The 27,143-nt window shown below is 42.2% G+C and overlaps 1 protein-coding gene across 6 annotated transcripts in view; it reads right to left on the bottom strand.

Moving 5' to 3' along the window:
- Positions 1–6,097: 6,097 nt before the first annotated feature.
- The window catches only part of znf827 (zinc finger protein 827), a 68,793-nt gene continuing 47,747 nt past the window's right edge, over positions 6,098–27,143 (bottom strand). For 3 of the 6 annotated variants that reach the window (XM_042338082.1, XM_042338091.1, XM_042338086.1), the window contains 8 exons: positions 23,305–23,362; positions 22,390–22,481; positions 19,868–20,005; positions 18,828–18,999; positions 18,360–18,526; positions 16,535–16,765; positions 11,843–12,020; positions 6,098–7,741 (listed from right to left, as the gene is read on the bottom strand). In XM_042338082.1, coding sequence (XP_042194016.1) covers positions 6,943–7,741; positions 11,843–12,020; positions 16,535–16,765; positions 18,360–18,526; positions 18,828–18,999; positions 19,868–20,005; positions 22,390–22,481; positions 23,305–23,362 — 1,835 coding nt within the window. In that variant the 3' untranslated portion in view covers positions 6,098–6,942. Of the gene's footprint in view, positions 7,742–8,371; positions 8,502–11,842; positions 12,021–16,534; positions 16,766–18,359; positions 18,527–18,827; positions 19,000–19,867; positions 20,006–22,389; positions 22,482–23,304; positions 23,363–27,143 lie in introns of all 6 variants that reach the window. The other 3 variants (XM_042338104.1, XM_042338096.1, XM_042338101.1) reach the window with 3 other exon arrangements.

The raw sequence follows: 27,143 nt of genomic DNA, 5'->3' as shown, positions 1-27,143 counted from the left end.
CCTACCCACTCATCTTGAACCGGTTTATGTCAAAATCCTATTTATATTGATAAATAAGTTAAGTCCTGGTCCCTTCTCCGGCACACTTATGTGGCAAATTGTTTACGTCCCTAAAGTGTTAAAGGCATTGTTTATTATCACTTATGTCGGCAGTGTACTCTTACATGACTTTTTTTTAAACTTACATGCCGATTTTGCTAAACAAGTTAACACAATTTTTGTAAATAAGGTAACGGAAATAAATGGTTCATGAATTTTAATTAAATATATGACTTTTTTTGAATAAATCAATGAAAATACATGTAAATACATGGTACAGAAATTTTAATCACAGAATATCTATTCTTTGCTTATGTTGACATAACTTAAAATGGTCCATGACATGTCGATGTAACTGGGTAGGACTGTAATACTGTAATTTCAAAGAATTTCATGACTTGGAGCTACAATTCTATAAAATAACTTATGTAGGCATTTTAAAAACTTGCATTTCTAAAGTACATTACTATGGCAAAATAGTCTCAAACCCAAGTATGTTACTGTCAGGTGCAATGACTGTTTTTCCAGGTGGAGAACAAAGAAGTATAATATATCATAAATGGCATAGTTTTTATTGAATGTTGCAGAACAGAGATCTCGGAGTGCTGCAGATATGTAGGTCTTTAAAGACTTGAATACAGATAGTAAAGGCTCTAATAAGTATGAGCAAATATTCAATAGAAGAGAAGCTAAATTTCTACTAGACATTGGCTGTATTTAGATACAGTTTTGACGCACAGTTTTGGATGCCGCATTAGACAAAGGACCTCAGTGCCTTGAGAGGGTACAAAGTAGGTTCACAAAGATGATGAGGGTGTAAAGTTATAGGAAGATGGGCTTAAACATAGAGGGAACATTTGCCTGAAAATCCATAATCATCTTCAGGAACATGGCAGGCCTGTTTAATCCATCCTTTATTGCTGAATGGAAGTGTAGAAAAGATCATTTAAGCAAATTGAATGCTGAAAAATTCTCCCAAGTGGGTTGTAAAAAAACTTTACAATCTGCTAGGAACCTGTTACATATATATATTTTTAAAAAGACTGCAATGGCAAGCAGGAAACTCCTCTACCTCTTAATGGATATTTGCGACTTATGATAATAATAGTCATGTATGTCAGCCTAAGCCTCAGTTAGCAGCACTCTCTATTGATTTTCTCTAAACCCATTGTACATCACCTAACCCTTGAAATTGGGTCACTTGTCTTTTCAATTCTAAAGTTTACTTCTAATTCTATTGTTTTATGATGGGCTTGTGATAATTTTCAACCACTGTTGCCTTGTCTCAGTTGTGACGCTGGGTTAATTATTAACTAGCTTGATAACAGGCAATTGTTTTATTTCAGTTATTTTTATTCATTAGTCCCTCAAGGAAATAGTTCTGTCCTATTCTGTGCCAGATTTAAAACAAACCTCTTGTGTCTTATTTTGTAAAACAAAAAGAAGCACTAGTCTGATAATAATAATCCTTAGATTTGATATAGCGCTTTTCATATCTTCTAGACGTCTCAAAGCACTTCACAGAATAGACTGTAAAGTGAATTGACTGTGGGCGAAATGCAGCAGCCAATTGTGCAGAGCAGTGTCCCACAAACAGTCGGGGAATGAAATGACCAATTTATTATTGTTTTTTTGAGGGATTATCATCAGGTGCGTGGAGTAGAGGAAACTTGCCCGAGGTTTCACCCTACCGGAAATCGAACCCAGAGCTTGTTGCTTATGATTTTCTTTGTTAGTGAAGTTCACTAATTTCATTCGGAAATCACAGAGCACAAAAAGGATTTTACATGAAGGTCTGTTAGATTTATGACTTGGATTCTAAAGTTATTGTTTATAGGAAGTCAATAGAACCCCTCAATTAGATGAATGTCTTGCAATTTACTTAGAAGTATCCGTTATACACCAGTACCAAAGTTTAATACAGTAAACATATTTGGCAAAATCTTGTAAGATTCAACAAAAAAAAATGCCCACATTCAGAGTACATACTGTCTGGAGCCATTGTTAATTGTCTCCGGTTTCCGCAAGGTTACTGGGTGTACTGGGAGGGTAGAAGAGGGTAAAATCTTTTTGTGAACACTGGAAAGATTCACTGCAAATGAGCATTGTTCATTTACATTAGGGCCTTTTTGGGAGAAAAGCAAAGAACTCCCGCAATTGGATCTTGTGAGAAAGATGCCAATAATGTATCATCAGGTTAGACACTTGGAATCTGGCAAATCAGCTTACACTTCCCTTATAGAGTATTACATTTTCATAAAAGTAGTACTGTTTAGAGGACACGCTTTTCCCAATCTCAGCTAGATGGCGCCATTAATTTGTTGTACCTACAAGATTGCTCACAAGCCAATACATATATATATATATATATGTATAAACACACACACAAACACAAACACTAGCAAGTCTTAAAGCACCATACCGGGTCTGAAGTACTTGCAGCTTCCAGCCTTAAAGGAGGCTGGTGAAAGGTGGGGAAAAATCAAATATATCATACATCTGCTGAATTTGGAACAGATACGTGAGGAATGGAAAGTAGGTAACTTAAGTTTTTTTATTGAGCAATAACATCGTTTAACAATTTAACACGATTCAAACAATTCACCAGTCAATCTGAACGGCTAATAAGCTTGATATCAGTCTTACGGAAAATCGTTTGAAATAATTTTCTGGGATGTAGTAGGTGAACACATGGCAAACATTAACTTGTTATCAACAGGCATTCAGGAAACAGAGATCACCTTTAACCAACCTGCTAAAAAATTATTTGAAGATGTCACTGATAATGGTGGGATAAAGGAAATGCAGTTCAAATTATACATTTGTATCTTCAGTATATCTTAGAAAACGTTCTACATCAGCAGTTAATGGATCAAATAGTTATGGTTGGAGGTGGTGGTGGATAAAGTAGGTTGTTAGCTAGAAAATTGGCTTAAAAACATGCAACAGGGCAATCATAAATGGGAACATTTCAGGTTGGAAAGAGGTTAATGAGCAGGATACCATGTTGCAGTTCTTAATGCAAACTTGGATACATTTATCTTTTGCAAATCCCCAAGTTTGCAAAATATATTAAAATCCAATTTACATAGCACCTTTCGTGTCAGGAAGCTGTTTCAAAATGCTTGACACCAGAGCTGGGGATGGGATCTGACAAACACAAAATATTGCTTACGTTTCTTTCCTTTTTTCATATTGGAAGGACATCTCAAAGCGCTTAACACACCTGAGCTGGGGTGGGGGGGGGGGGGGGGGGAGCGCAGGAGGGGAGCGGGGAAGAAGCCAAAAAAATATTAGGAGGCAGAGCAAGTGATACGAACATAATCGGATTCAGAAGATTTCGATCTTTTCGGTAACTGGACAGACGTGGTTTAATCTGGACAAGGGGAAATAATTAAGTGTCGGAGCAAGGAAGCAAAATAAAGTAGATATCAATGGACCGGTCATGCATTGCTCTGATTGGGAAAGAGATCTAGAAGTTATTGTGGATAAATCGATGAATCAGTCAGCCTAATGCTTTGTAAGAGTAGAAATGGCAAATAAGTTACAGGGTTGCATTACCAGAGAAATGCTGGTCAAGAGACTATATTTATAATGATCAGGGTCCATCTCAAACACTACGTGCATTTTTGCACAAGGAAGGGTATCAGTACCTTTGATCAGTTACAGAGAAACAACCGAGATTCGGAATCTAAGTTATAAAGGTTTTAGATGATTTCACCTTAGAAAAGAGGTGATCTTTAAGATATTTTCGAGATTATGAATTTAGACCATATTGTTCCAGGTAAATAACATGTTCAGTAAGATGTTTTCAAATACCAGGAGACACTCACCAAAAATAGTAAGTTAGAAAGCAGGGAAGTCAGGTGAAATGTTCTTATTGTATGATTAATAGACATGTGCAGTAAGTTATCAGGGAAGAGCAGGAAGGAGTCAAAAGGCATCTACAGTAGATGCATTTCTGGAAATAAAGGAGATTGATGCAAACGGTGAGTGGGGAGACAGCTGGGATTGGGAATTATCAAAAAGAATTTCTATAGCTTGTTCGGCTTTATTTCTCATTATAACATTCTTATGTTCTACATCAGAAGGGGGTCCAACCTTTTGGCTGCCGTGGCTAGATTACCTATTTGGGAATTCCCTTCTCACACTCTCTCAATCTCTCTCTGCTCTCTCCCTCTCAATCACTCTTTCTCCCCCCTTTCTCACATACACACACGCACACGTATGCACACACACACTCTCACACGCATCTCTCACTATCTGCAGCGGCAGGATCTAGTGGTTGCTAAGGACGTGGTGGACAAGGAGACTCGCTTGCCTTTCAGGAATCCCCTCACTCAGCTCGGGAGGGAGAGGTTTCCTGTAACACTGCAGCAACGACCGGTGTTATTTCCACTCTCCGCACTGCATCTTGCCAACCGCCAGCTCCTGCCGCTGCCAAGGGAGGACGATCACCAGGGAGGGAGGGAGGGAGGGAGGGAAAGAAAGTTAGAATGTTGGAAATGGTCTCGGGCCGGATAATATCAAGCAGAGGGCTGGTTGTGGCCCACGGACCGCGTGTTGGACACACTGTTCTACATAATGCCAATTAGAGAGTAGAAATCTTTGCCACCCAGGAGCAATGCTAAAATCAATTTGCTATTAGAGTTTTCCTCTATTGGCGCCAGGATATAGGAAGCCTAATGAGTGCTTCAAAAACCACTTCCGATCTCCATTCTAACAATTATTTTGAATATGAAAACAACATACATTTTGAATTTTACAACTTATCTCCCTCCCTCACCCCTTGTCCATAGTTCATTCTGAAAGTAATGTTGAAATTAAATAAAGTCAAATAAGTCAAGAAATCCTTTAAGGATAATTCTCAATCCCAGCTGTCTGCCTCCTCATCATCAATGCCTTCTTTATTTCAGAAATACGTCTAGTTACCTCTTGAATTTTCTGATAGGTGTCTAATATGGAGTCTTGAAAGGGTATGGGGAACGGGTAGCTAGCTGAATGGGACTGAATAGATTGCTCTTTCAAACAGCCATCATCGTCCAAATAGCTGTGAATTTGGGCAGCAAGTTCAAATTAAGAAATAGAATCGTTGACTATTTACAAAACAAATCCTTTTCATGGCAAAAGTTTATGAAGGCTAGGAGCCAACGACTCATTGGGAAAAGCTTGGAGTGTTAAACCGAGAGCCAGGAATGTCATGTTAATGGAAAACATTAAAAAAAAATCGACAGCTAAGTTATAAAAGTGCATGAATTTAAAAAAAAAGTACCATTTGTAACATGGAGTACTCTTTACACCTATTTACTGACAAGTGAGGTGTCGGGGTTGAGAAAGCGGTCGTCAGGGAAAAACGTCAGGATAAATAAGTCACATACCAGACAAAGCATCTTTAGGATGTAAAGTAAGTTTGCTGCGGGGAAGCCTATGAACATCTCGCCAATATATCAATGTACGAGGAGTTGACTCCAATCTACGACTGACCCCCCCACCCGCTGCAAGACTGCTTTTTCAATGAAAATATTTTGGGTGCCTCGCATCAGCAAGTTCTGTACAAATTAAGTTTGAGAATAGAGCACTCCTATTCAGAGAACACAAATGCTACCATACCCGCTAATCTTCCCCTGAGATTAACCACATTTTCTATTGGCCGTTTCATTCAACACAGGACAGTGCAACTATTACACAAGGTTCGGAACCAGGCTAAAACCAGCGGATGAAAAAAAAAGCCAGTCGGAAATAGAAATTACCAAACATAATAAAATCCCAAAATAGTTTGCATGCCTTCCGCACACATTTATTGTCGGCTTTCCGTGTGTTTAAACCAGGACATTTCCTACTGCGGAAGCTTTGTGTAGTGATCGCATATCATTGTTCTGGTCGCTGAGTAGATTTTAATTTAGATTTTAGATTCTTGTCTAACTAGAGCAATCAAAAGAAAAAAAAAACCTTCTGCAAAAGACAAGAGGAAACCAATTGTATACAGTACTTCCCGGGGGTGTGGGTGGTGGGAAGGGAAGGATACATTTGAAAAGGAAAAAGATGAGCACTAGGAAACCAAAATAATGCAGATTTATTTTGAGTACACTGCAAGTTACACTAGGCATTGGGTAATGCAACTGAACATGAAATACAGCGAAAAATCTAAGTGCCAATCACTGTCACAAACAGCCCTTTTACAGCTTTTTTTTAAATGCAGCAAAGCCTTATATATACACAGCACCTACACTTGAAGCCAAAAATACTGAAAAACAATGCTGCATTTTCAACCAAATAAAACAACCTAAAAAACAAACACTGGAACTGAATTGTGTGTCTGAAGATGAACTCCAAATATAGTGCAGAGACCTTTTTTTTAAAAAAAAACTGCATTAAATGCAAAAAACGTCAATGTGCCAGTCCAGAGTTTGGAGATGATGAATGCGGAAAACATGAGTCACCAATGTCATGCATCTTTCAAAGTGCTAATGGTAGTTTGTCAAATAAACATGACAGATCACTATTGCGCTGATCAAATTTAGTCAATATACTGCTGCTTTGATTTTAGTAACACTAGGTAGAAAATGAAAACGTACTTTAAGTAACACAAAAATGTGCAAGACTAAGCATTGTGCAAAATTCTGCCTCATCACATACTCCTTTTCTCTGTTTTTTTATTTAGCCTGGGCATCATTGCAGCCCAGGGTCCAACTACCTCCTTCCAATACTTGGGGGGGTTCCATACAATATGGACAGTTAAGTACTTTTATGTATAATTAAAGCAGCACTTCTATGAATACAAGAAGCATTTACAGCCACTTCTACACATCCTACTCTTTTACAATATTAAAACAAGTTTTGAGGGGGAAAAAAAATCTGTATTGCAGCAAACGAAAACCCGACTCTTCGCCCGGTGGCTGAAACCTAGACTGTGTCTGCCCGTTCAGTCAGGCCAAGGTAAGCCAAGAAGGAGTGTTTTGGGGTTCCAGTATCCGGGGGAGCTGTCTGTGGACGAGGGGAATGGAATGTAGCTTCACACCTGCTGTGTGGGAACAATGTAGTCAGTGGGATAAGGTGTGTCAGATCACAGTTCCTGTATTTATTGAGGTGCGCAGAAATACCGTTCAGGCCAAACAAGCCAAGTGCTGATCCCGGAGTAATCCCATTATTGCCGGTGACCGACAGAGCCACGCTCTGCAAAGCCTGGGACGCCGACATCACCGACAGCGGAGATAGGAGGCTCCAGTTGCTGTTGGCCAGAGCGTCGCCTCCTTTCCTGGCCAGCGGCTGAGCCTTCCTCTCCTCCAGGTAGTCCAAGCTCTGGTGCTTCTTCACGTGGCGGCTGAAGACGAAGGGATGGGTGGTGGTGAAGAGGCACTCGTCGCAGCACAGCGTCTGCCGCGGTGAGTGTTTCAGCTTTTTGTGGAGGTTGAGATTGTCTTTGCGTTTGCAGCTGTAGCTGCACTGGTCACAATGAAAAGGGCGCTCGCCGGTGTGCACCCGCACATGCTCGATCAGCTTGTTGGCCGTCTTGGACAGGTAGCCGCACTGGTCACACTTGTAGTGGTTGCCAAGGCGATGCTCGCGGATGTGCACCTCGAGGTCCAGCTGGTTGGCTTTCACCACCTGGCAGATCCGGCACTTGAATTCCATCTTGTAATGCGTCCTTAAATGGCACTCCATGGCTGAAGGACGGTTTGTGGCGTAAATGCAGAATGGGCACCTACAGCCAAAAAAAAACCCAACCTCATTAGAAACCTAGATATGTTTGTTCAAGCTACAACTCTTGCAACATTAAAGAACCAGGAAAGTTGTGCGTGTATGTGTGGTGTGTGTGTTTGGCGGGGGGAGGGGGGTGGTGGAGAAGAGGCAAAAAGGGCAGCTCTGTTGCTGATCAATTTAAATTTTAATATTAAATTGTGAATAGATGCTTTTTAAAAACATGCTAAACTGGTTCCAATTGCTAGAAATTCTTTCCTTTGATCAATAAGGTGATTACCGTCAAAAGGAGGGAAGAAAAAAATCCCACTATACAAAAGAAAAAGATGTTTTAGTCACAATGATCGATTCTCATTGCTTGGAAAGCTTTCCAGCTCCTCTAACCTACTGAATCATGCAGAGCTCTCTCTCTCTCTCTCTCTGTTTAACAAGAATAGGAGTAGTCTTATTTTAAGGGTTTATAGATGTAGGGGGACAGATTTCTGGATAGAGCACTATTTGGAAGTATTTGTGACCCTGAAATCAAAAGCTTCAATCAACGCAGTGAGAACAGGCTACAACATGATTTCATTTTGCAATTTTTGTTTAAATACAAAAATAATTACTGTATTCCAAACGTCACTTAACTCCTTACCATTGTCACCGATTAGAAACTTATCTCCTCGGAGTGTTTTTTTTTGTGAATGGATTCCCTTACTATTCCCTCTTTATAATTCGGTACTGTTGTGATTAATTTGGCACAATCCCAAACTGGAGTGTGGTTTCTGCATTGGATACAGAAAAGATATGTAAAACAGAGGACACACAACAAGGCTTAGTGGTTTACCAAAGAAAGAAACGTTAGGCTGTACAACTCGGGAACACTACAGTAAACCATCAAGCCAAAGTTGTGCATCCGATCGATACTCACCGCTTTGTGGAAGTCGTAACTTTATCGTTCAGAGTGACTAAATATTTAGTGATTTCCCCCCAGCCCCCTCTTCACCAATTTCCTCCCCTTTACTCCAACTCCTCTACATCTGCCTTTGATCCCACTACTACGGTACGGTTCAATGCACTCCTTCTGCTACCTCGCCCAAGTGACCTATAGCTCTCAATGTGTCTCAGCAGAGTGTCCCACCTTGTGGGGTGACAAAGCCGAATCCAAGCCTGCTCTCAACAGACACTCACACCTGTTGGTCTTCAAGGGAGCGTCGGCAGGACATTTTGGAAAACAGCCGTATCTTCCAGCAGGGTCCCTGACAACAGGAGGGGGTACACTGGCTATCCTTTACCTAGCCCAGAGGCCTACAGGCAAATTGTGACCCTCCCATCTGCTTTCTCCAGGTAAGAGTCAATCCTGTGTCCTTCTGGTCAGTTTAGAGAAGTGAAAGAGGTAATAGGAATGGGAGAAGGGGGAAGGGAGAGAGAAAAAGATGGCGAGAGAGAAAGGGAAAGAAAAAGAGGGAGAAAAAGAAGCGGAACTTTTGTCAAGGATATTCAGTGTGGATGACACACCAACAGCAGGCACACGACAGGACACAGGATAAAGCTGAGAGAGGCAATAGATGGACAGGTGGGAGAGAAGAATGAGCAGGCAAACAACAAGAAACAGAAATTGCGGAGGCACGAAGAAGGAGACAGTATATTCGATATGGGCAGGATTCAAACAAACAGGAACCTAACTAGATGTGGCTGGAATCTGGACCTGGAAGAAAACTATCAAGCGTATGATACCCACAGGAAGAGAAGGTTCGGGATCGGAAAAGCACAAGGTACTATTGTGCAATTGTGGCAGGAATGACCATTGCTTGAGTGTCCACATGCGGTGGATAGACAGAAACTGTTCCTGTTGAATAAACTGTGGAAACTAACACTCTGTCCTCTTATATTGTGTTTGTGGTGCAACGGGCCTGTAGATTCCCTCCCCAATTTATTTGTTCGTAAGAATATTTGCAATGTTAAATACACATGAAAGTTAAAAGAAACAAATCACTTTTCAAAAAAAATTAAGTTCCTCAGTTCCTAACCACACTGTTTGAAAAACCTAACTTGCAATATGGCACCGGGGTGGGGGGGCGGGGGAGAAAGCATTGCTGCTGCTTCATCCAGTTCCTGCGTATAATAACCTCATTGCCATCCATAACACAGCAGGGTATGTGTCAAATCACTTAGAGAGAGAAACTATTGATTTTTATTTCTAAAAAGGTCAATAAATAAAAACAAGATTAAGTTCCTCTTTGAAAGGCCCATGCACCCTAGTGCCATAGGCAAGTGCAAAAAAATTTAATCAAAGGCTTGATTTTGTACAACTTGACTTATATTTGCAATTGCCCTCCACGCAGAGTAGCGTCTCAGAGCGCTTAACAGTGGCGGAACCTAACTCCAGTGGGGAGGGCATAGATGGCCGTAAGCACTGTCGAAGAGGAAGGTTTTCAGGTAAGACTTGAAAAAGGGGAGAGCGGGGGAAGGTGGAGGGTTTGAGGGAGAGTGTTTCAGAGTTTCGGGGCGTAGTGACTGAAAGTGCAAACTCCGATGGTGGGGTGGAAGGTGCGAGGGACGAGCAGGACGCTGGTCAAGTGAAGGCGCCGGGTGGTGGATTGGGGACTGAGGAGGTCGGAGAGGCTGCAGAGCTTCCAAAATGAACCCGAGCTTCATACTGCAGGGAGTGGAAAGACATGTGAGTTGGGTGCTTTGGGGTGATTTGCACTCTCTCTTTCAAAGATTTTTTTCCCCTTACTTTAAGCATTTCGAATCCAACACAAAACTATCGTAGCGACAATACTACAGAAATGTGTAAATTTGTATTGGATTGATAATCTGTCAAGTCATAGCAAGTGTTTTATCAATGTAAAATAGTCGAGAACATTGAAGGAACACTTTTCAGGATTTACAGATTGCTTTGAAAAGCTGCAAGTCAAAACATCAATTTTATCCCTCGTGTTAGTGTTTGATTTCAAGTAATAATACGCCTTAAGAAGGGATATTCACGGGCTTGTGAGCAATACAAACAAGTTGCACAAACATAAGTTTCATATCGACACATTTCACCGTGAGCACAGAATGCACTATGTAAGTGTAAAACGGTTGTATTTAAGTTGCTGTGATGCTATTTAGCAAAGGGGTCATGTTTTTTCCATTTATAAAATAATAATAATTAATAATAATCCTTGTATTTGATACAGCACCTTTGTTGTCGAGAGGATGTCTGTCTCAGGGCTTCACATGATTTATTATAAAATGCGGTGAGTGTGCATTTTGTACATAAATGGGTTTATGGAAACTGGTGACTTTAAAAATATATATTAATTATTATTATCGTTTTCTTGCACCATGTATTTTGTCCTATCAATGTGACAGGCTGGAGACCTACTCTAAGCACCCACTGATGTACCCACTACAGTATTTAGCCACAATTCTGCAATCTCTTCTCCTTTTGTGTCTCTCTCTGTGTTCTTGGAAGGACCAGAGTGGCTCAGGTTATGTGCCCAATTCCCCCTGATTTTCAGTCTTCCTCTGAGAAGCCACCTGCATCCAATGGTTCCATCCCAATGATGAGATTGTGAAATATCACAAGCACGACCACATCCCTTTCAGTTTAAACTGCACATTAAGAACACAATGTATAACAGGAAGCGCTATTCCTGAATAGTGACTTGGGGACGGAAAAGAAACTTAGGAGGAACTACTTAACGCAGAGGGTAGTGAGATTGCGAAACTCGCTGCCTGAAGCACTGGTTGAATCAGATAGTGGAGATGTACTCAAGAGGAAGCTAGACCTTCACATGAGTGAGAGAGGGGATTATAAGGGTTTGGTAGGGAGTAAGGAATGAGTGAAGACGTGTGTGAGTATAAACACTGGCACGGACTGGTTGGGCAAGTGGCCTGTTTCGGTGCTGTAAATTCTTTATAAATCTTCGTAAAAAAAAATTGTTCCTGACGTGAAAGGTGCTATACAAATGTAATTTGTTGTTTTTGTTGTTAAACCAGCTGACATTCTTATTAGTGTTTTACGTTAAGTTTGCTTGATTAGCCAAACCCAAGCCCCGAACGCAATAAATTTTGGCAATTACATGGGATTTTGAAAGTCTCTCCCTTCAACAAAACCCACCCCCGATATCCTTACTTGAGTCCTCCAGTGGAGACGTTGTGACATTTTTTGTGTTCCAGCAGTTGCTCCGGGGTCTTCAGGAACTTGTGACAGACATCACACTCATACATCCTGGTGATCAGGTGGATCTGCAGGTGACGCTCGTACATCATCTTTGTTTTACATACAAAGTTACAGAAGACGCACTCAAAACCTGCAAAAACATGGAGCCGTTAAGAGTTTCAAAGAAACACAGCTCGCCAGTCGTACTGTGTAAACTGCTTTTTCTGCTCAGCTCTCTCGACAGAGCGAGAGAGAGGTACACAGAGACACACAGCACGCATGCACACACACAGAGTGAGAGATACGAACACACAGACAAGGACGGAGAGAGAAATAAGTACAGAGACACAGGGAGAGAGACAGACACACTCAGACAAGCACATACAGAGACACATGCAGACAGACAAGAGAGATACACACACACTGATTCAGAGAGACAGATACCTCATCACTGGCAGTATTATTGTTTTAGAATTGATGTGAATTCTTACATTGCCGACTTAAAAGTTTGCATTCTAAACACAAAATAGTTAAATTAACTAATACACTTATGCAATTGAAAACATAGGATTTCTATATGCTTCTTGCAGGTTATGTTTCTCGAAGGAAAACACAAAAATATAACTTATTAGGCCCATGGATGCTTCTCAAATCCAGCATCAGCCAATGCTGCCTGGTTTACATAGTGACAATGTACAATAATGCTGTAATATTGCCAATGGTAGTTTGACTGGATCACACGTTTCTGTAAACTAAGTTAGTTTGTGTGTAGCTTCACGTGGTTTGGGTGGAGAGCATCATCCTGATAAGCTAAAATGGAGACAGCAAGTTCTCTGTTTTGCATCACACTGTATCAGAGCTCCTGGAGCAGCAAACCAACCCGGGGCTCCAGCCACACGGTGACGTCCACTGGGAACTGACATCCATAGGAACACTGGGTGAGCGAGGATGGATTGCGCTCAGATTTGCCCAGGTCCCTCCTCCCCTCGAGTAAATAATAATAATCATCCTTGCGTTCGGTATAGCGCCTTTCATGTTGGAAGGACGTCTTACAGGATTTAAACGCTCCGGGAACCTACCTCCTGTGAAGGGCGTTATATAATTGTAAGTTGTTGTTGTTACAGGATTTACCATAAAGTGTAGTGACTGTGTGTTTTGTAGGTCAGCAGTGACTGCCAGCAGTCACGGTAACTTGACTAACGGGCACTTGGCTCAGGTTCAAGAAACATGACTGCTGGGAAAGGGTTCCACCAAAGCTTTATGTGTGGAAGAGTACACAAGGCATGAATCCTTTCAGCGTGTTCGGGTGGGGGAGGGGAGGAAAGAAGAGAAGGGAAATGGGAGAAAAACCACCACCACAAAATCAAGAAAATCCCACTGATTGATATACTCAACAAAAGTTTGTGGACAGAACTGTCCGTTTTATTATCTATCATTTTCTCTCCAGTCACTGTGGGAATCAATCTTACTGCTTCAGTCTATCTTTTGCACTGTATATACTCCATCACTCTTTCTTCTCTTGCCTAATCACTCACAAAACCTCTCAAAACTTCCTGCCTCCTAGCCAGGGCCCTAAAACGCAAACAACAACAACATATATTGCGTTGGCAACATGCACAAGACGTTTCACCCACTAAATATACAGTCAATTCACTTCACAGTATATGCTTTGAGACGTCTCGAAGAGGTGATAAGGCGCTATATCAAATGCAAGGATTATTATTAAGATGTTATTGCACATTCACAGGTACCGTCTTCAGCGGAGACATTAAATCGAGGTTCAATCTGCGTTTTAAGTTGAAAGATCCCACAACACTATTTGAAAAGTGAAGTAAGAGACCTGGACAACTATCCTCCTGAATAATTAATCACTCACCTCATACCTTTTTAAGAGATCTTGCCGTTTACAAACTGGATGTGGGGTTTGCCTTTGTAAAAGCAATAACTACACTTGCTGATTCCTTGTGGTGCACTTTGAGACGGTTCTCAATGCGAAGAGGAGCTATCAAAATGCAATCTCCTACTTAACACGAGAACACCTCCAGAGATGCTTCACCATTTTACAAAGAAGTGGATCACAAAACACAATAGTCTGTGGTTTGCAGGCTCAAAAATGTAACGTTCTGGAAACATAACACAACACAGTTTTATCTTAGGCCCAGTCTAGACAGAACAGAAGTCCTCTCCCTTATTAATTATGAGCATCCTAAGCGAAATGAGTTAGCGTCAGGCTCTCAATCTCACTGGTTGGTAGAAATCCACTTTTCCAAGGATAATCCTTCCCACATATTGTTTGGAAGACTGCAAAGGAAGTATAATTTATATCTTCTGTGAGCTATATTTTGCTTCCAAAAAGCACCTTGTTTTGCTTCCAAACAGACATTCAATTTCACATCACTGGCGATCCCTGAAGATCCCTGATTAGCAAGATGCATTTTTTCATGGGTAGCTACAGATGTGGGCAGAAAAAAGATAACTATACATCAAATTGCGAGAGTTGTAAATTGATTTAGCTACTGCAGATATTCCTGCGTGTTGAAGGAGGTTATCTGGCAGGAACTCTGCTCAGACACTGTCCTCCTGCCCAGTTGGTAAAAATCTGGAAGTCGAAACCAATAGGAGCTTCAGTCCAGTGCGTTGGTGAAGGATTCGATAATCAAGGATCAATGAAACTAATAATAATCCTTACATTTGATACAATGCCTCTCACATCAGGAGGATGTCCCAAAGCTCTTCCCAGAATATCATCATCATCCTTGCATTTGATATAGTTCTTTTCACGTCTTCTAGACGGCTCAAAGCGCTACTGTAAAGTGGTATGACTGGGTGTTTCGTGGGCAAAATGCAGCAGCCAATTTGACAACAATGTTCCACAAACACCCATGTAGTGAATGACCAATTTTATTTGGGAGATTGTTGGCCAGGACACTGGGAGAAATCCCCGTTTCTTTTTCAATAGTGCACATGGGATCTTTAAAGTCCACCTGAACAATAGACAGAGCCTCGGTTTAAAGTCTCATCCGAAGGACAGCAATGCAACACCCCTCAGCACTGCAGGTGCCATGCAAGTTCCAGGTGAGTTCCAAGCCACGGCATGGAACTCAGAGGTGAGAGTGCTACCAACTGAGCCAGCATGACAAACACCTGACTAGCAAATTAAGACCTATTATGAACAAAATAAAATATAAATAAGAGATTCCGGATCCTTCTGCAGATTGCACGCAATTTAGTCCGTGACAGAACCTACCCAAACTAAGGAGGGCAAAAACAAAAGTAAAAGTAAATCACAAACAGCGCGCAGTGGATGATTAGGTCCGGGTTGCTTTCATTGTCTGAAAAGGAACTTGTCTTTGAATTACAAAGTTATTGCCAATGGAGCTCGTTGCTCACTTCAGATTGTGGCGAATGACTCAGGCGCACGCGGTCAGCAGTCAACAGTGGGAGCTCGTTTTTTAAAAAAACAAACCATTTTAGGACGGTGGTAACATTACTCAAGATTAAAAGGGAAAAAAAACTAGATGGCAAGCTGGTGTTCATCAGAGTTTGCCAACAATGAAACATGATGCTGCTGGACAGAGGAAAGAGCCTCATTCTTTTCCCTCAAAGTCAATTGATTTGTGCAACTTTGAACTGCTATTCCATCTTAATGGTCCTTAAAACCTCACCAGAGGTTATTCACAAACTAAAACCCTGGGGATGTTTCAAGGTCTATTTTTTCAGTGAAAAATTGTGTATGTGTGTGTGTGGGGGGGAGGGGGTTACTGGAAATTTAGTCAATTATTTGAAGGCAATTGCAGTAGCTATTTTACACGCAGAAAACCCCCACAAACGTGAGGTATATATGGTCAATTTATCTGGGGGATTATTAGCCAGGGCACCAGAAGATACTCCCTTCTCTTTTCAGGTAGCATCATATGATCTTTAACATGTACATGAAAAGGCAGACAGGGTCTAGGTTTAGCATTTCATCCAAATGTCCACACAATGCTTCACGTCCCAATTACTGCACTGCCTGAACTCAGAACTCATTTGAATCGGGGTCACCAGCCGCAGACTGCAGCTCAGACCTTGAGAGTATGAGCTCTTAGCTCAAGGCCCGCTTTAATCAGCAATGATCTCCACAGACCCAAAAGTAACAGCAGGCTGGCTAGACCTGCTCTGCTCGTATCCTCAAGACCAAAAGTAACAGCAGGCTGGCTAGATCCACTCTGCTTGTATCCTCAACACACCTTGAATGATCATCCTGGAACTGCGGCCAACGCTGCAAACTCACTCAATCTCTTCTGAATGATTCCCAACCATTCAGAATACCATTTAAAAACACACAGCCACTAGATATTAAACTACTCTAGCCTGTCTAGAAGCCACAGGCTAGCAGCAAAAACAAACTTCTCACAACCAAATTTGGCATTACGTAGTTAAGAAGCTTATTAATAGTAATAATAATCCTTCTATTCAATACAGCGCCTTATCACATCTTTGAGATATCTCGAAGCCTTTCACAGAATATATTATAAAATAGATTGACTGTGTATTTGTGGGTGAAACGTTATTAAATGCTATTATTAAATGGCTCAGCACAAAACATCTAAAAGCAAGCAGCAAAATCACATGCAGAGATTGTAAATATTGACCTGAATTATTATGCGGCAAGCACTCCCTCACCTTTCTCAGCTTTTTCCTCTGAGCCGGATGTAGATGACCCGCTGGATGCTGAAGGAGGGTTGAATAAAGGACCGAGATCCTCATTGCTCACAATAGAGCTGGGGATTTCACAATCAGTGACAAAATCGCAAAGTGTCGAGGATGAAGATGAGGAGGAAGATGAAGAGAATGATGGATTTGCCTTGGATTCACTGGTGGGGCTGAGAGTGGAAGGCGTTCGGACCTTGTGATCTGTAGAAATGTCAAATACACTCATGTCCAGAAAGAGCATTACCGTTAGATCTTTCCTGAAAAGGAACCTTTTTAGCTTTTTTTATTTTAACGTTTCTAATTTTCTCCCTTCTGGCATATGCTTCACACGACTCAAGGTAAGTCCGTGTTCGATCAGTAGTATGTTTTCAGTTTTTCCTTGACTTGTGGCATAAACCAAGAAATATTAAATCAAGGAAATTTATTTTGTTGGCTGACCATAAAGATTGGCCACCACTGACCTAAACAGTCAAAGAGTATAATTTGGAGTTTTTGTCAACCCGAATATATTTAATATAGCATTTCAAGAGGGAGAAAAAAATGTTATTTCAAAAAATCTTTAAAAACTATCACCAAGTAATTCATAAAAATAATCCTTGCATTTGATATACCGCCTTAACACATCGTTGACACATCGCAAAACGTTTCACAGGATATAATATAAAGTGAATTGACTGTGTATTGTGTGGGTGAAACGTGGCAGCCAGTTGCGCACAGCAATGTCACCCAAACTGCCATGGAGTGAGTGACCAATTTTATTTTAGTTGGACCAATTTCATACTTAATTTGAATGGTTGAAGCATTATTAAATTTTAAGAATTGAATTTCCTGAATAATAAAAAGGTTTATATTCAATAATTCAGCAGGCTTCTCCATGCTTCTATTCTAACCACCAGACAATTCAAGTCTGAACTATCCAACCAAATGGTTAGGTTTTTGGGGATATCTGGTGTGCATTCAAATCAATTACTATGGCCATTACTGGATTTTCTTTCTGGCATTAGGGGGTTACAGAGTATAAATGCAACCTAACATGCGACAAGGTTTGGAAGAACCGCATCATCAAGAGTTTTACAGTAAAACTGACATAAGTTTTATCAGTCGGGATCATAATATGACTTATGCAAAGTATGAGTTACACAAAATCTTGCAACACAAACTTGTACAAAATTTAGTTAATAATCTACACTGTGCCTGCGACCTTCAATGTAGCCGGTAAGTGCACAAGCGTCGACGGGTCAGAACTTTATTTTCTGTGATTCAATACAGCTGGTAAGTGCAGTAGCGGAGTTATGAGTTAGAAGATGATTTGCTTTATAAAATAAATAATTATATTATTTTATAATAATTATAAAATTATTATAAATTAAAATAAAATCTTAAGTGTTTTTTGGTAGGAAACTGAATGGGACTCGGGTGCATGTACAACTTAGGTGATTATACTCTTTATAAAAATAAGACTTATGCGAGTTTTACTGTACAGCACCTTATGTAAGGGTGCTATATAAATGCAAATTGTTGCTCATGCAGGGCAGCCTCTCGGAGAGCTACAACAATAACGATTTGCATTTATATAGCGCCTTTCATACCAGATGGAATCTTGGAACGTTGTACAATGGCGGAGTTGGACGCCATGCAAGAAGGCAGTGGGGGAGGTGATCATAGGTGAGTTGAAGAGGTAGATTTTAAGGTGGAGTTCAAAGATTAAGAGGGGACGAGGCGGAGGAACACAAGCGCATAATATGTATAAGTCTAAACACTAACATCTGAGCAGTAGCTAGCCTGTCTTAGTTACCTCCATGTGCTGCATCCACATGAGCCTTCATCTCCATTTCCTCCATGCAGGCAAAGTTACAGGTATTGCAGCACAGCGAAAACATCCACTGCTCCTTATCTACATGCACAGACATGTGGCTGACAAACTGCAGGTTCAGCTCAGTCTCAAATCCACAAACATGGCAGCTGCAATATATAAAACATTGTCATCTCCCATCTCTTTCAATGTGCACGTAATATTTGAAATATCTAGAATTATGTAAAATATCATGAAATCTACAGCACCGGAATATGCCATTCGGACAACTAGTCCGCACTGGTGTTCACGCACCACACGAGCCTCTGTCCATCCTAATTCTTCAATCTCTAATTTCCCCTCCTACCCCTCTTTTCCCTTCTCCCTTATATATGTATTCCCTTCCCCCTCGTGCATACATTCCAACATTAAGCACAATTTGTATTTGGCAGAGCAAAACCTGAGCTTTACCTGTAGTAATAGGGGCCGTTCTTACGATCACAGCTGTTTGACGTGACAGCATTAACTACGTTTTCAGAGTCTGCACTCACTAACTTCACTGAATGGATTGTCAAATGCTGGTTTAGATTGGCTCGACACTTGGCAGCATAGGGACACAAGTGACACTTGTACTTCCTTTCATCTGCAAAACAATAATAGTTCATAATCGTGTGTTCTTCTCCTCCCCCTTGCTCCCCACTACGGACCCTTACTTTTGAATGCACCAAGACAGTAGCTCAAGAGGAGGTTAGAGTTGTAACTCAGGCAGGGCGAAACCTTGGGCAAGTTTCCTTACTCCACACAGAGCCTAATAATAATCCCTCCAAAACCAAAAATCAATAATATATTGGTCATTTTCAATCTACGACTGTTTGTGGGACATTGCTGTGCGCAATTGGCTGCCGCGTTCGCCCACAAATATACAGTCAATTCACTTTACAGTGTGTTCTGTGAAGCGCTTTGGGACGTCCTCCCGACGTGAAAAGCGCTATATCAAATGCAAGGATTATTATTATTATTTAAAGGGGAAATTTCAGGACAGATACTGGAAATTTTTCCTTTACTCAGAGGGTAATGGACAAGTTCCCATTAGGGTGATTGAGGCCAGGCTACTGGACATATTTAAAGAAAAACATCATGATGTTTTGATGGGGAGGGGGATGGTAAGGTGGGTTTTCTGGAGGGACGAGATGAGTCAAAGGCTCCCAATCCCAACAGTGCTCGAATGGCAAAACTGCTTGGACCAGAAAAAGGGTCCGTGACATCACATCGACTCCTGAGACTGCGGCTCTGACTCGAGCTCTCCAGGGAGAGATATCTCGCTAGTCCATGTGACGTCCAGGGGTTCCCTGGAGAAAGCGGGATGCCCCCACTGATTTTTCTCAGCGGGTTGAGGAAGTTTGCGCTTCATTTATTTGAACGCCTTGGGAGCTTGCCACAATGCATTATAACCGCACGTTAAAAAACTAAAGCAAAATGCCACACGGAATTCAGAACATCTCCCTCCTTACCTGTGTGCAAAGAGAGGTGTCGGGACAGTGTCTGTTGTCGGCCAAAAACCTTCCCACAAACCTTACAGGGAAAAAGCTGCTCACAAAACTTCCATGGTGGGGTTATATTCCCCAACTCGACGGGTAGTTTCCCCATTTCTGCAAATGGATAATGTTTCTTATGTAATCTCAGTATCTTTTTTTAAAAAAAACTTTTTTTCCTTTGAAAAAAGGAATGCTCTACATCAAGTTCACTTCTCAAATTGTTACGTCAGCTTCTGAAACAAATGTCAGCAAACATGATCCTGCATGGAAGCTCACATTACCTTAGGAACCAAGGTGTCTAGTTTGACCTCCTACCATCCTACCTCTGGGCTCTTAACCGTTTGGTTTTCCCTCACCTCTGCATCATCACCCTCCTCTGCCATTACCTCTCCCCCTGGGGCGGCCAAGACCCTCACCCATGTCTTCTTCGTCACCTCAAGGCTCAACAACGACAACACCATGCATTTATATAGCATCATCCACGCCCGGCGATCTCTCAGAGCACTTAACAATGTCGGAGCCCGAGGCCGAGTCAAGGGGAGGGGGAAGGTGACTGTAGGCGCGGTCGAAAAGGAAGGTCTTCAGGCACGACCTGAAGATGGGGAAGGAGGGGGCGAGGTGAAGGGGTTGAGGGAGGGGGTTTCAAAGTGTCAGGACGTAGTGGCTGAAGGCACGGCCACCGATGGTGGAGCAGAGAATTCGGGGATGCGGAGGAGGCCGGACCCAGTAGAGCAGAGGTAGTGGGTACTGCTGTGGGGAGAGAGGTTAGGGAGATAGGGGGGCGCCAAGGAATGAAGGGATTTAAACACTAGAGTGAGGATCTTGAAGTCAATCCGCTCTGTGACAGGGAGCCAGTGGAGTTTGGCAAGGACTGGAGTAATCGGGGTATGAAGTTTGGTGCGGGTGAGAATGCGGGCGGCGGAGTTTTGAATGAGCTGAGTTTTGTGAATGGTGGAGAAGGGGAGACCGGCGAGGAGGGCGTTAGAAGTGACAAAGGCATGAACAAGGGTTTAGACAGCTTTTGGGGTGAGGTATTGTCAGAGACGGGCAATGTGGCGGAGGTGGAAGAAAAAGGTGCTTGTCAGGGACCGGATGTGGTGGAGAAAGGATAACTAGGGATCAAACCTGATGCCTAAGTTGTGCACAGATTCGGAGAGTTTTAAGCACAGGTTGGGTAGGTTGAGGAGGTCGGAATCGTGGGACAGAAGATGTCGGCAGACGCCAAAGAGTATGGCTTCTGTCTTGTTGATGTTCACCCGCAGGAAATTTGCGCTCATCCAGCTCCTGATGTCCGACAGACAAGCTGACAGAACATCAGGGGACTGGAGGTCGCAGCTGGAGGTGGAAAAATAGAGTTGAGTGTCATGTGGAAGTTAACCCCGTGCCTGCGGATGACATCACCGCGAGGGAGCATATAGACGAGGAAGAGAAGGGGACCAAGAATGGATCCTTGGGGTAATCAACCAATACTTCACCCTCCCTGCTAGACTTTGCTGCCTCTGTAAGTTGCACACCATCCAGAACTCTGCAGCTCATGTTCGCTCCTGAACAAAGCTCCACAAGCCATTAGCCTCGTCCTCATTCGGCTTCAAAGGTTCCCACCCCCCAGTGGATCAAACTCAAAACTTTTGTCCTCGCTTTCAAAAGTCCCAGTGCCTCGCCCCAAGCTTCCTCTGCCACCTCCTGCCTCAGCCGCACCCTCCGTTCAACAAAACTGCCCCCCACCCAATCTGCCCTGCCATCAGCGGGCAAACTTTCAACAATTCTGCTGTGCACAACTGGCTGCCATGTTTTGTCCACAAATTATACATTTTACAATATATTCTGTGAAGCACTTTGAAATATCTCAACGACATGATAAGGCACGATATCAAATGCAAGGATTATGTGTATTATTAATTACTATTATTATTAATTCTGCTCCTGCTCTCTGGAACTCCATTCCATAGTCCCCTATCTCACCCTTACCCTCCTCACTTTAATATCTCTGTCTCTGACTACCTTTTCAGATGCTTTTCTCCTGCTTCTTGTCTTTATGACAAAAAAACTTTAGATTTTGATAACAATAAATGTAAAAGTTGAATAGTTTAACGTGCTTATCCAGTAGATTGGTATCAAAAAAGGTGAGTCTATCAATTATTTATCTCTAAAATAATAATATGATTCAATGCTTTTTACATTAGACTGAAAAGCACATTTATATATCGATACTTCATGACTGTTGGACAGATGTATGCAAATTGTCTGCCATGTTCGCCTATAAAATAATTTCTTTACACTTTACAGTAAATTCTGTGAAGTGCTTTGAGATGTCCTCTTGATGTGAAAGGCACTATATGTAATGAAAGGATTATTATGTATATATATATATTTATAGTTGAAAATGTTCAACTTTGTATGGTTTAAGAAAATAAAATGAAAAGAACCAACCAAGTATCTTCGAAAGCTGCAGAAATATTTATAGGCCAGGTCAGAATGATCATGTGACAATCACATACCTTGCAATGCTAGTCTCCCATGGAGGTCGGGTAAAAAATCTCTCGGGCTTGAAGTAAACACTGATGATCTAAACGTTTCTTCACAAAGAGAACTGCAATGAGTAATGAGTAAAAAAATTACAGTCAAGTAGTCCCCAAAAGATTTTTTTTCCATGGTATTAACATACGAGAACAAAACGCCATTATTGATGAAATTCTCAGCACTAAAACATGAGTAATAACATCTGGGGATCTGGGCGGTGTAACAACTTATAACATTATTCTTGATCACAGGGACTTCAATGTCACCATCTGTCAGATTGTCACTGAACCTCCATCACGCCATCACTTTATAGCCAGGACCCTGTGATCTATGGTTACTGCTCAGATCATACACCACACGATATCGGAACAAGATTTCAGGATTGGTTGTGCAAGCATGAAAAGCACTATGGCTTCCCAATCAGGAATTAAACATAACAGCGCAATTCATAGAGGTTATTTTGGACTGACTGACATTGAAACTTACGTGAGCTTCCCCAAAACATAACTGATTCTAATTTCCTAATTTGAAGAGCTTTATAAAAATATTTTGCAATTGGATGAATTATGCATATGACCCTGACCTTATAGAGATGACATCTCCATAAGGAACTAGACGCAGCTATACCTGGTTTACTTGCTTTCTATTCTAGTGTTGCTCCTTGACGATAGCTGCTCAGGAAGATCCTATCACCGGGCAGTCTGATTCTCAGTCTGCACTTCGGTTTGTTGGGCCACTTCTGCAATACGGACTAAGAGGTGGGTGAATAAACTGCTTACTGCTGAGAGCACCCTATCATTTGGCAATGAATTCAAATCCAGGCCGTAGAAAAGATTCTATTCTCAAAGAACTCACCTCTCAATTTCTTTTTTAAAATGACAATGGTCACTCACCTATTGATGCTGAAGTCGGAACTTTCTTTTCCTTGCTCTTGTGCTTTGCTTACTTTTTCTGGAAGAGCACAAAAAGCACACAAAGAAACATTCATTTAAAAAAAGTAGCATCTGCAATATTTAAGTATACCCTATGAAAGAATCTTTCTCAGTAGTGGATACAGTTTTTTGGAAAACTGAGGAGAAGTTTAGTGGACAGGTCAGGTCCTTCATCCACTTTGCACTATACAAGTGAAGTGCATTACTGTGATCTGGTCACACCTCATGCCACTAAGTCACTACCTTATTTTCACTGGTGCTTTGCAGTTTTCAAAACTCATTGGCTGGGCTGAAAGAGCAGTACAGAACTCTAATGCCAAAGACAGCCTCACACATCATATATTAGACCGGTTGGTAAACACTCAATTACTTTTGAGCCAGGTGTCAAGCTTGTTTCTCCTGGTGACCTGGGCGACAATCCCCTGGATGAAATTGGTCATTCACCTCATAGCTGTTTGTGGATGGAGCATTGCTGCGTGTAAATTGCCTGCTGTGTTCGCCTACAAACTACCCCAAATTCTGTGAAGTGCTATATCAATTGCAAGGAAAATTATAATTGGAACTCTGCATTTTGATATTCTGCTGTTTAACTGTATTGCTGTAGTAATGGCCGAAGATTTTTTATACTTAAAGATCAAGTGCAGTTAGACATTGACTTGCACATATTACGATATTTTTTTTAAAAAACCTGCAGGCAAAAATCTTGTCTCATCTCATTTCATTGCACCATTGAGCCAGTTGCTTCCACTGACCAAGTACAGTGCAATTTCTGCCATTATGAATCTTATCCTATCTATTTTGCCTCCAGAGGGAGGTGAATAATATACAACTTCCACGGAGGCTCTTAAACTACGTGCGTGAAGTGATTGCCCCAGGTGCTGTGGTATCCAATGCACAGAGACCAGAGGTCGAGCACAGGAGCTCGAGATATCAAAGAACTGCTTCTGCTGGAGACACTCCAGGGCGAGAGAAGAAGAGAGGCAAAAAAACCCAAACGTGGCTACTGTTCATGATTACTCTCTATTGAATCTACCTCAGTCGATCACGCCATCCTCCTCCACCGCCTTTCCTCTGTCATCCACCTCAGTGGGACCGCACTCACCTGGTTCAAGTCCTACCTCACAAACCTCCAGCAGTACATTTGCACAAACGGCTTCTCCTCCCGCTCTCACCCGGTTACCTGTGGACTACCCCAAGAATCCATCCTTGTCCCCCTCCTCTTTCTGATCTACATGCTCCCTCTTGGGGATGTCATCCGCAAACATGGGGTACACTTCCACATGTAAGCGGACGACACCCAACTCTATTTTTCCACCTCTCTTTGCGACCCCCAGTCCCCTGATGTTCTGTCAGCCTGCCTGTCAGACCTCAGGGGCTGGATGAGCGCAAATTTCCTTCAGCTGAACATTGACAAGACGGAAGCCATACTCTTTGGCTCTCGTCAACGTCTAAAACCTCATGGCCCTCACCTCCTCCACCTACCCAACCGACCCCTAAACTCTCCGAACCCATACGCAACCTAGGCGTCAGGTTCGACCCCCAATTATCTTTCCTCACCCACATCCGGTCCCTCACCAGCACCGCCTTCTTCCACCTCCGATGCATCGCTCATCTCCGCCAACACCTCTCTCCAAAAGCCGCTGAAACCCTGGTCCATGCCTTTGTCACCTCTCGGCTGGACTACTCTAACGCCCTCCTCGCCGGTCTACCCTCCACTACCATTCATAAAATCTAAACCATCCAAAGCTCTGCCGCCCGCATTCTCACCCGCACAAAACTTCGCTCCCCGATCACCCCAGTCCTTGCCAGACTGCACTGGCTGCCTATCCAAGAGAGGATTGACTTCAAGATCCTCACCCTTGTATTCAAATTCCTCCACTCCTCTGCACTCCCCCACCTCTCTGACCTCCTCTCTCCTCAAAACAGTAGCTGTTGCCGTCGTTCCTCCGGGTCTGGCCTCCTCCTTGTCCCCCGAGTCCTCCGCTCCACCCTCGGTGGCCGTACCTTCAGCCACTGTGCCCCGAGGCTCTGGAACTCCCTTCCTCACTCTCTTCGCCTCGCTCCCTCTCTTCCTATTTTCAGGACTGAAGACTTTTCTCTTCGACTGTGCCTTTGGTCACTTTCCTCCCCCTCCCCCTGGCTCGGCCCCGGGATCCGTTACTGTGAAGCGCTCTGAGACGCCGTCCGGCGTGGAGGGTGCTATATAAATCCAAGTTGTTGTTGTTGTTGAGGTATATGCCAGCTGCATGTTCCTCGTCCCCTCAACGCCAACTTTGGTGGTCGAGCCTTCAGCAACCACATCGCTAACCTCTTTAACTCTGTCTCTCTACCCTTCTGCTTCACCCCCTTCCCAACCATTTTTAAATTCCTCCTAAAAGCCTCTCATCGACTGCACCACCTCCCCCTCCCCTGCTCGGCTTCTAACACTGAGAGAATATGGAGAAGGTATAAGAAAGACCAGGGAAATAGGATTAAAAGTTCTGCCATGATCTAGTAAACTGGTGGAATAGACTCATTGGGATAAATTGACTCAAATGACATTGATACAATGCCTTTCACGTCGGGAGCACTTCCAGTTGGGTTCCTTGGATTCTACTGCACTTCAGTGGTGTAAAACATTGAAATCGCTACCAATATGGTGAAAGTCTTCACCTGAAGGAGCTAGTGCCTTTGATTATCTCTTTATCCTCACAAAGATTTCATATTTGTAGCATTGCAGAAAAGGGATTTTAGCGCAGAGAGATTGCAGGGAAGAGGGAGAGCAGATGGTTCAGATAGTGTATTTGGGAGCTCAGGTAGATCAAGGGAGGCAAGACCAAAGGAGCAATCTCTGGTATGGTATGCAGGGCACACTCTGCACTCAGATGAAAACTCCTGGTGAGGTTAGATGAAGGTTGGCACGAGGCAAGACTTGGGGTCCCCAGAGCGTGCATTGTCTTACCACTGGAGTTTAACCAACTAAAATTAACACTATTGAGAACGCTGGCAAGCTTCCCACTGTCAGGACTACCCCTACATTAATGTTTTGGTTTGTGGAGTTAACAGGAACCAAATGGGAAGAATGCCATCTCCCAGTGACTGGTCTTCCTCTCTAAATCCTGTTAATGAGCCAGGCTGGCTGGTGTATCACCAATACTACCTTGGAGTACCATGCACTATGCTGGAAATCTGCCCCTTATTTGCAGAGGTTCAAATGCCAAATTAATTGGTTGTTAACCCAAAGCTGCTGAAAATACATTAGGCATTTAATTGTCCGTTAGTATTGAATTTGTCTAATTTTTTTGCAAGCTCCTTGAAAAAAATTGTGGCAAAATTTCTGAGACATCTACCTTCAGTTGCAGCTACATACTGTGGTTCCACCTCCTACTGTACAAGAAATAAAATTCTGGAACTATGTGAGACTCGCTATTTATACCACATCTGCCTTCCAATCCTAAAGTAATGGGAATGTAAAGTTATAGTTGTCTGTAATGGTTCACAAAATAAGAAATAGATCTGCCATCCCATTAATTTAGCAATAATAAAGCTGAACAATTAATTATACGATCTAATCAATGTGAAGTGAAGGAGCATTTGTTCCAGTAAAGTAGTTTTCTGTATCCTCCTCCACATCCAAATCACTTGGAAGAAATATCCAACTTATATGAAAGAATTTGGCATTTTTATAGGACCTTTTAAAATTTTGAAAGCACAAAAATTGAACACAGAGAAGGAAGCCTTACAAAAGTGATGTCTCTTTTCGTTCACTCAAATAGCAAGCTATGGTTCCTGAAGTGTGCACTCACGGCTTTTAGAGTTAT

Source organism: Callorhinchus milii, unplaced genomic scaffold, assembly GCF_018977255.1.
Source record: "Callorhinchus milii isolate IMCB2004 unplaced genomic scaffold, IMCB_Cmil_1.0 Scaffold1, whole genome shotgun sequence".
Classification (NCBI taxonomy): Eukaryota; Metazoa; Chordata; class Chondrichthyes; order Chimaeriformes; family Callorhinchidae; genus Callorhinchus; species Callorhinchus milii.
Note: the sequence above shows the minus strand (reverse complement) of the source record. Positions and strands in the feature narration are given on the sequence as shown.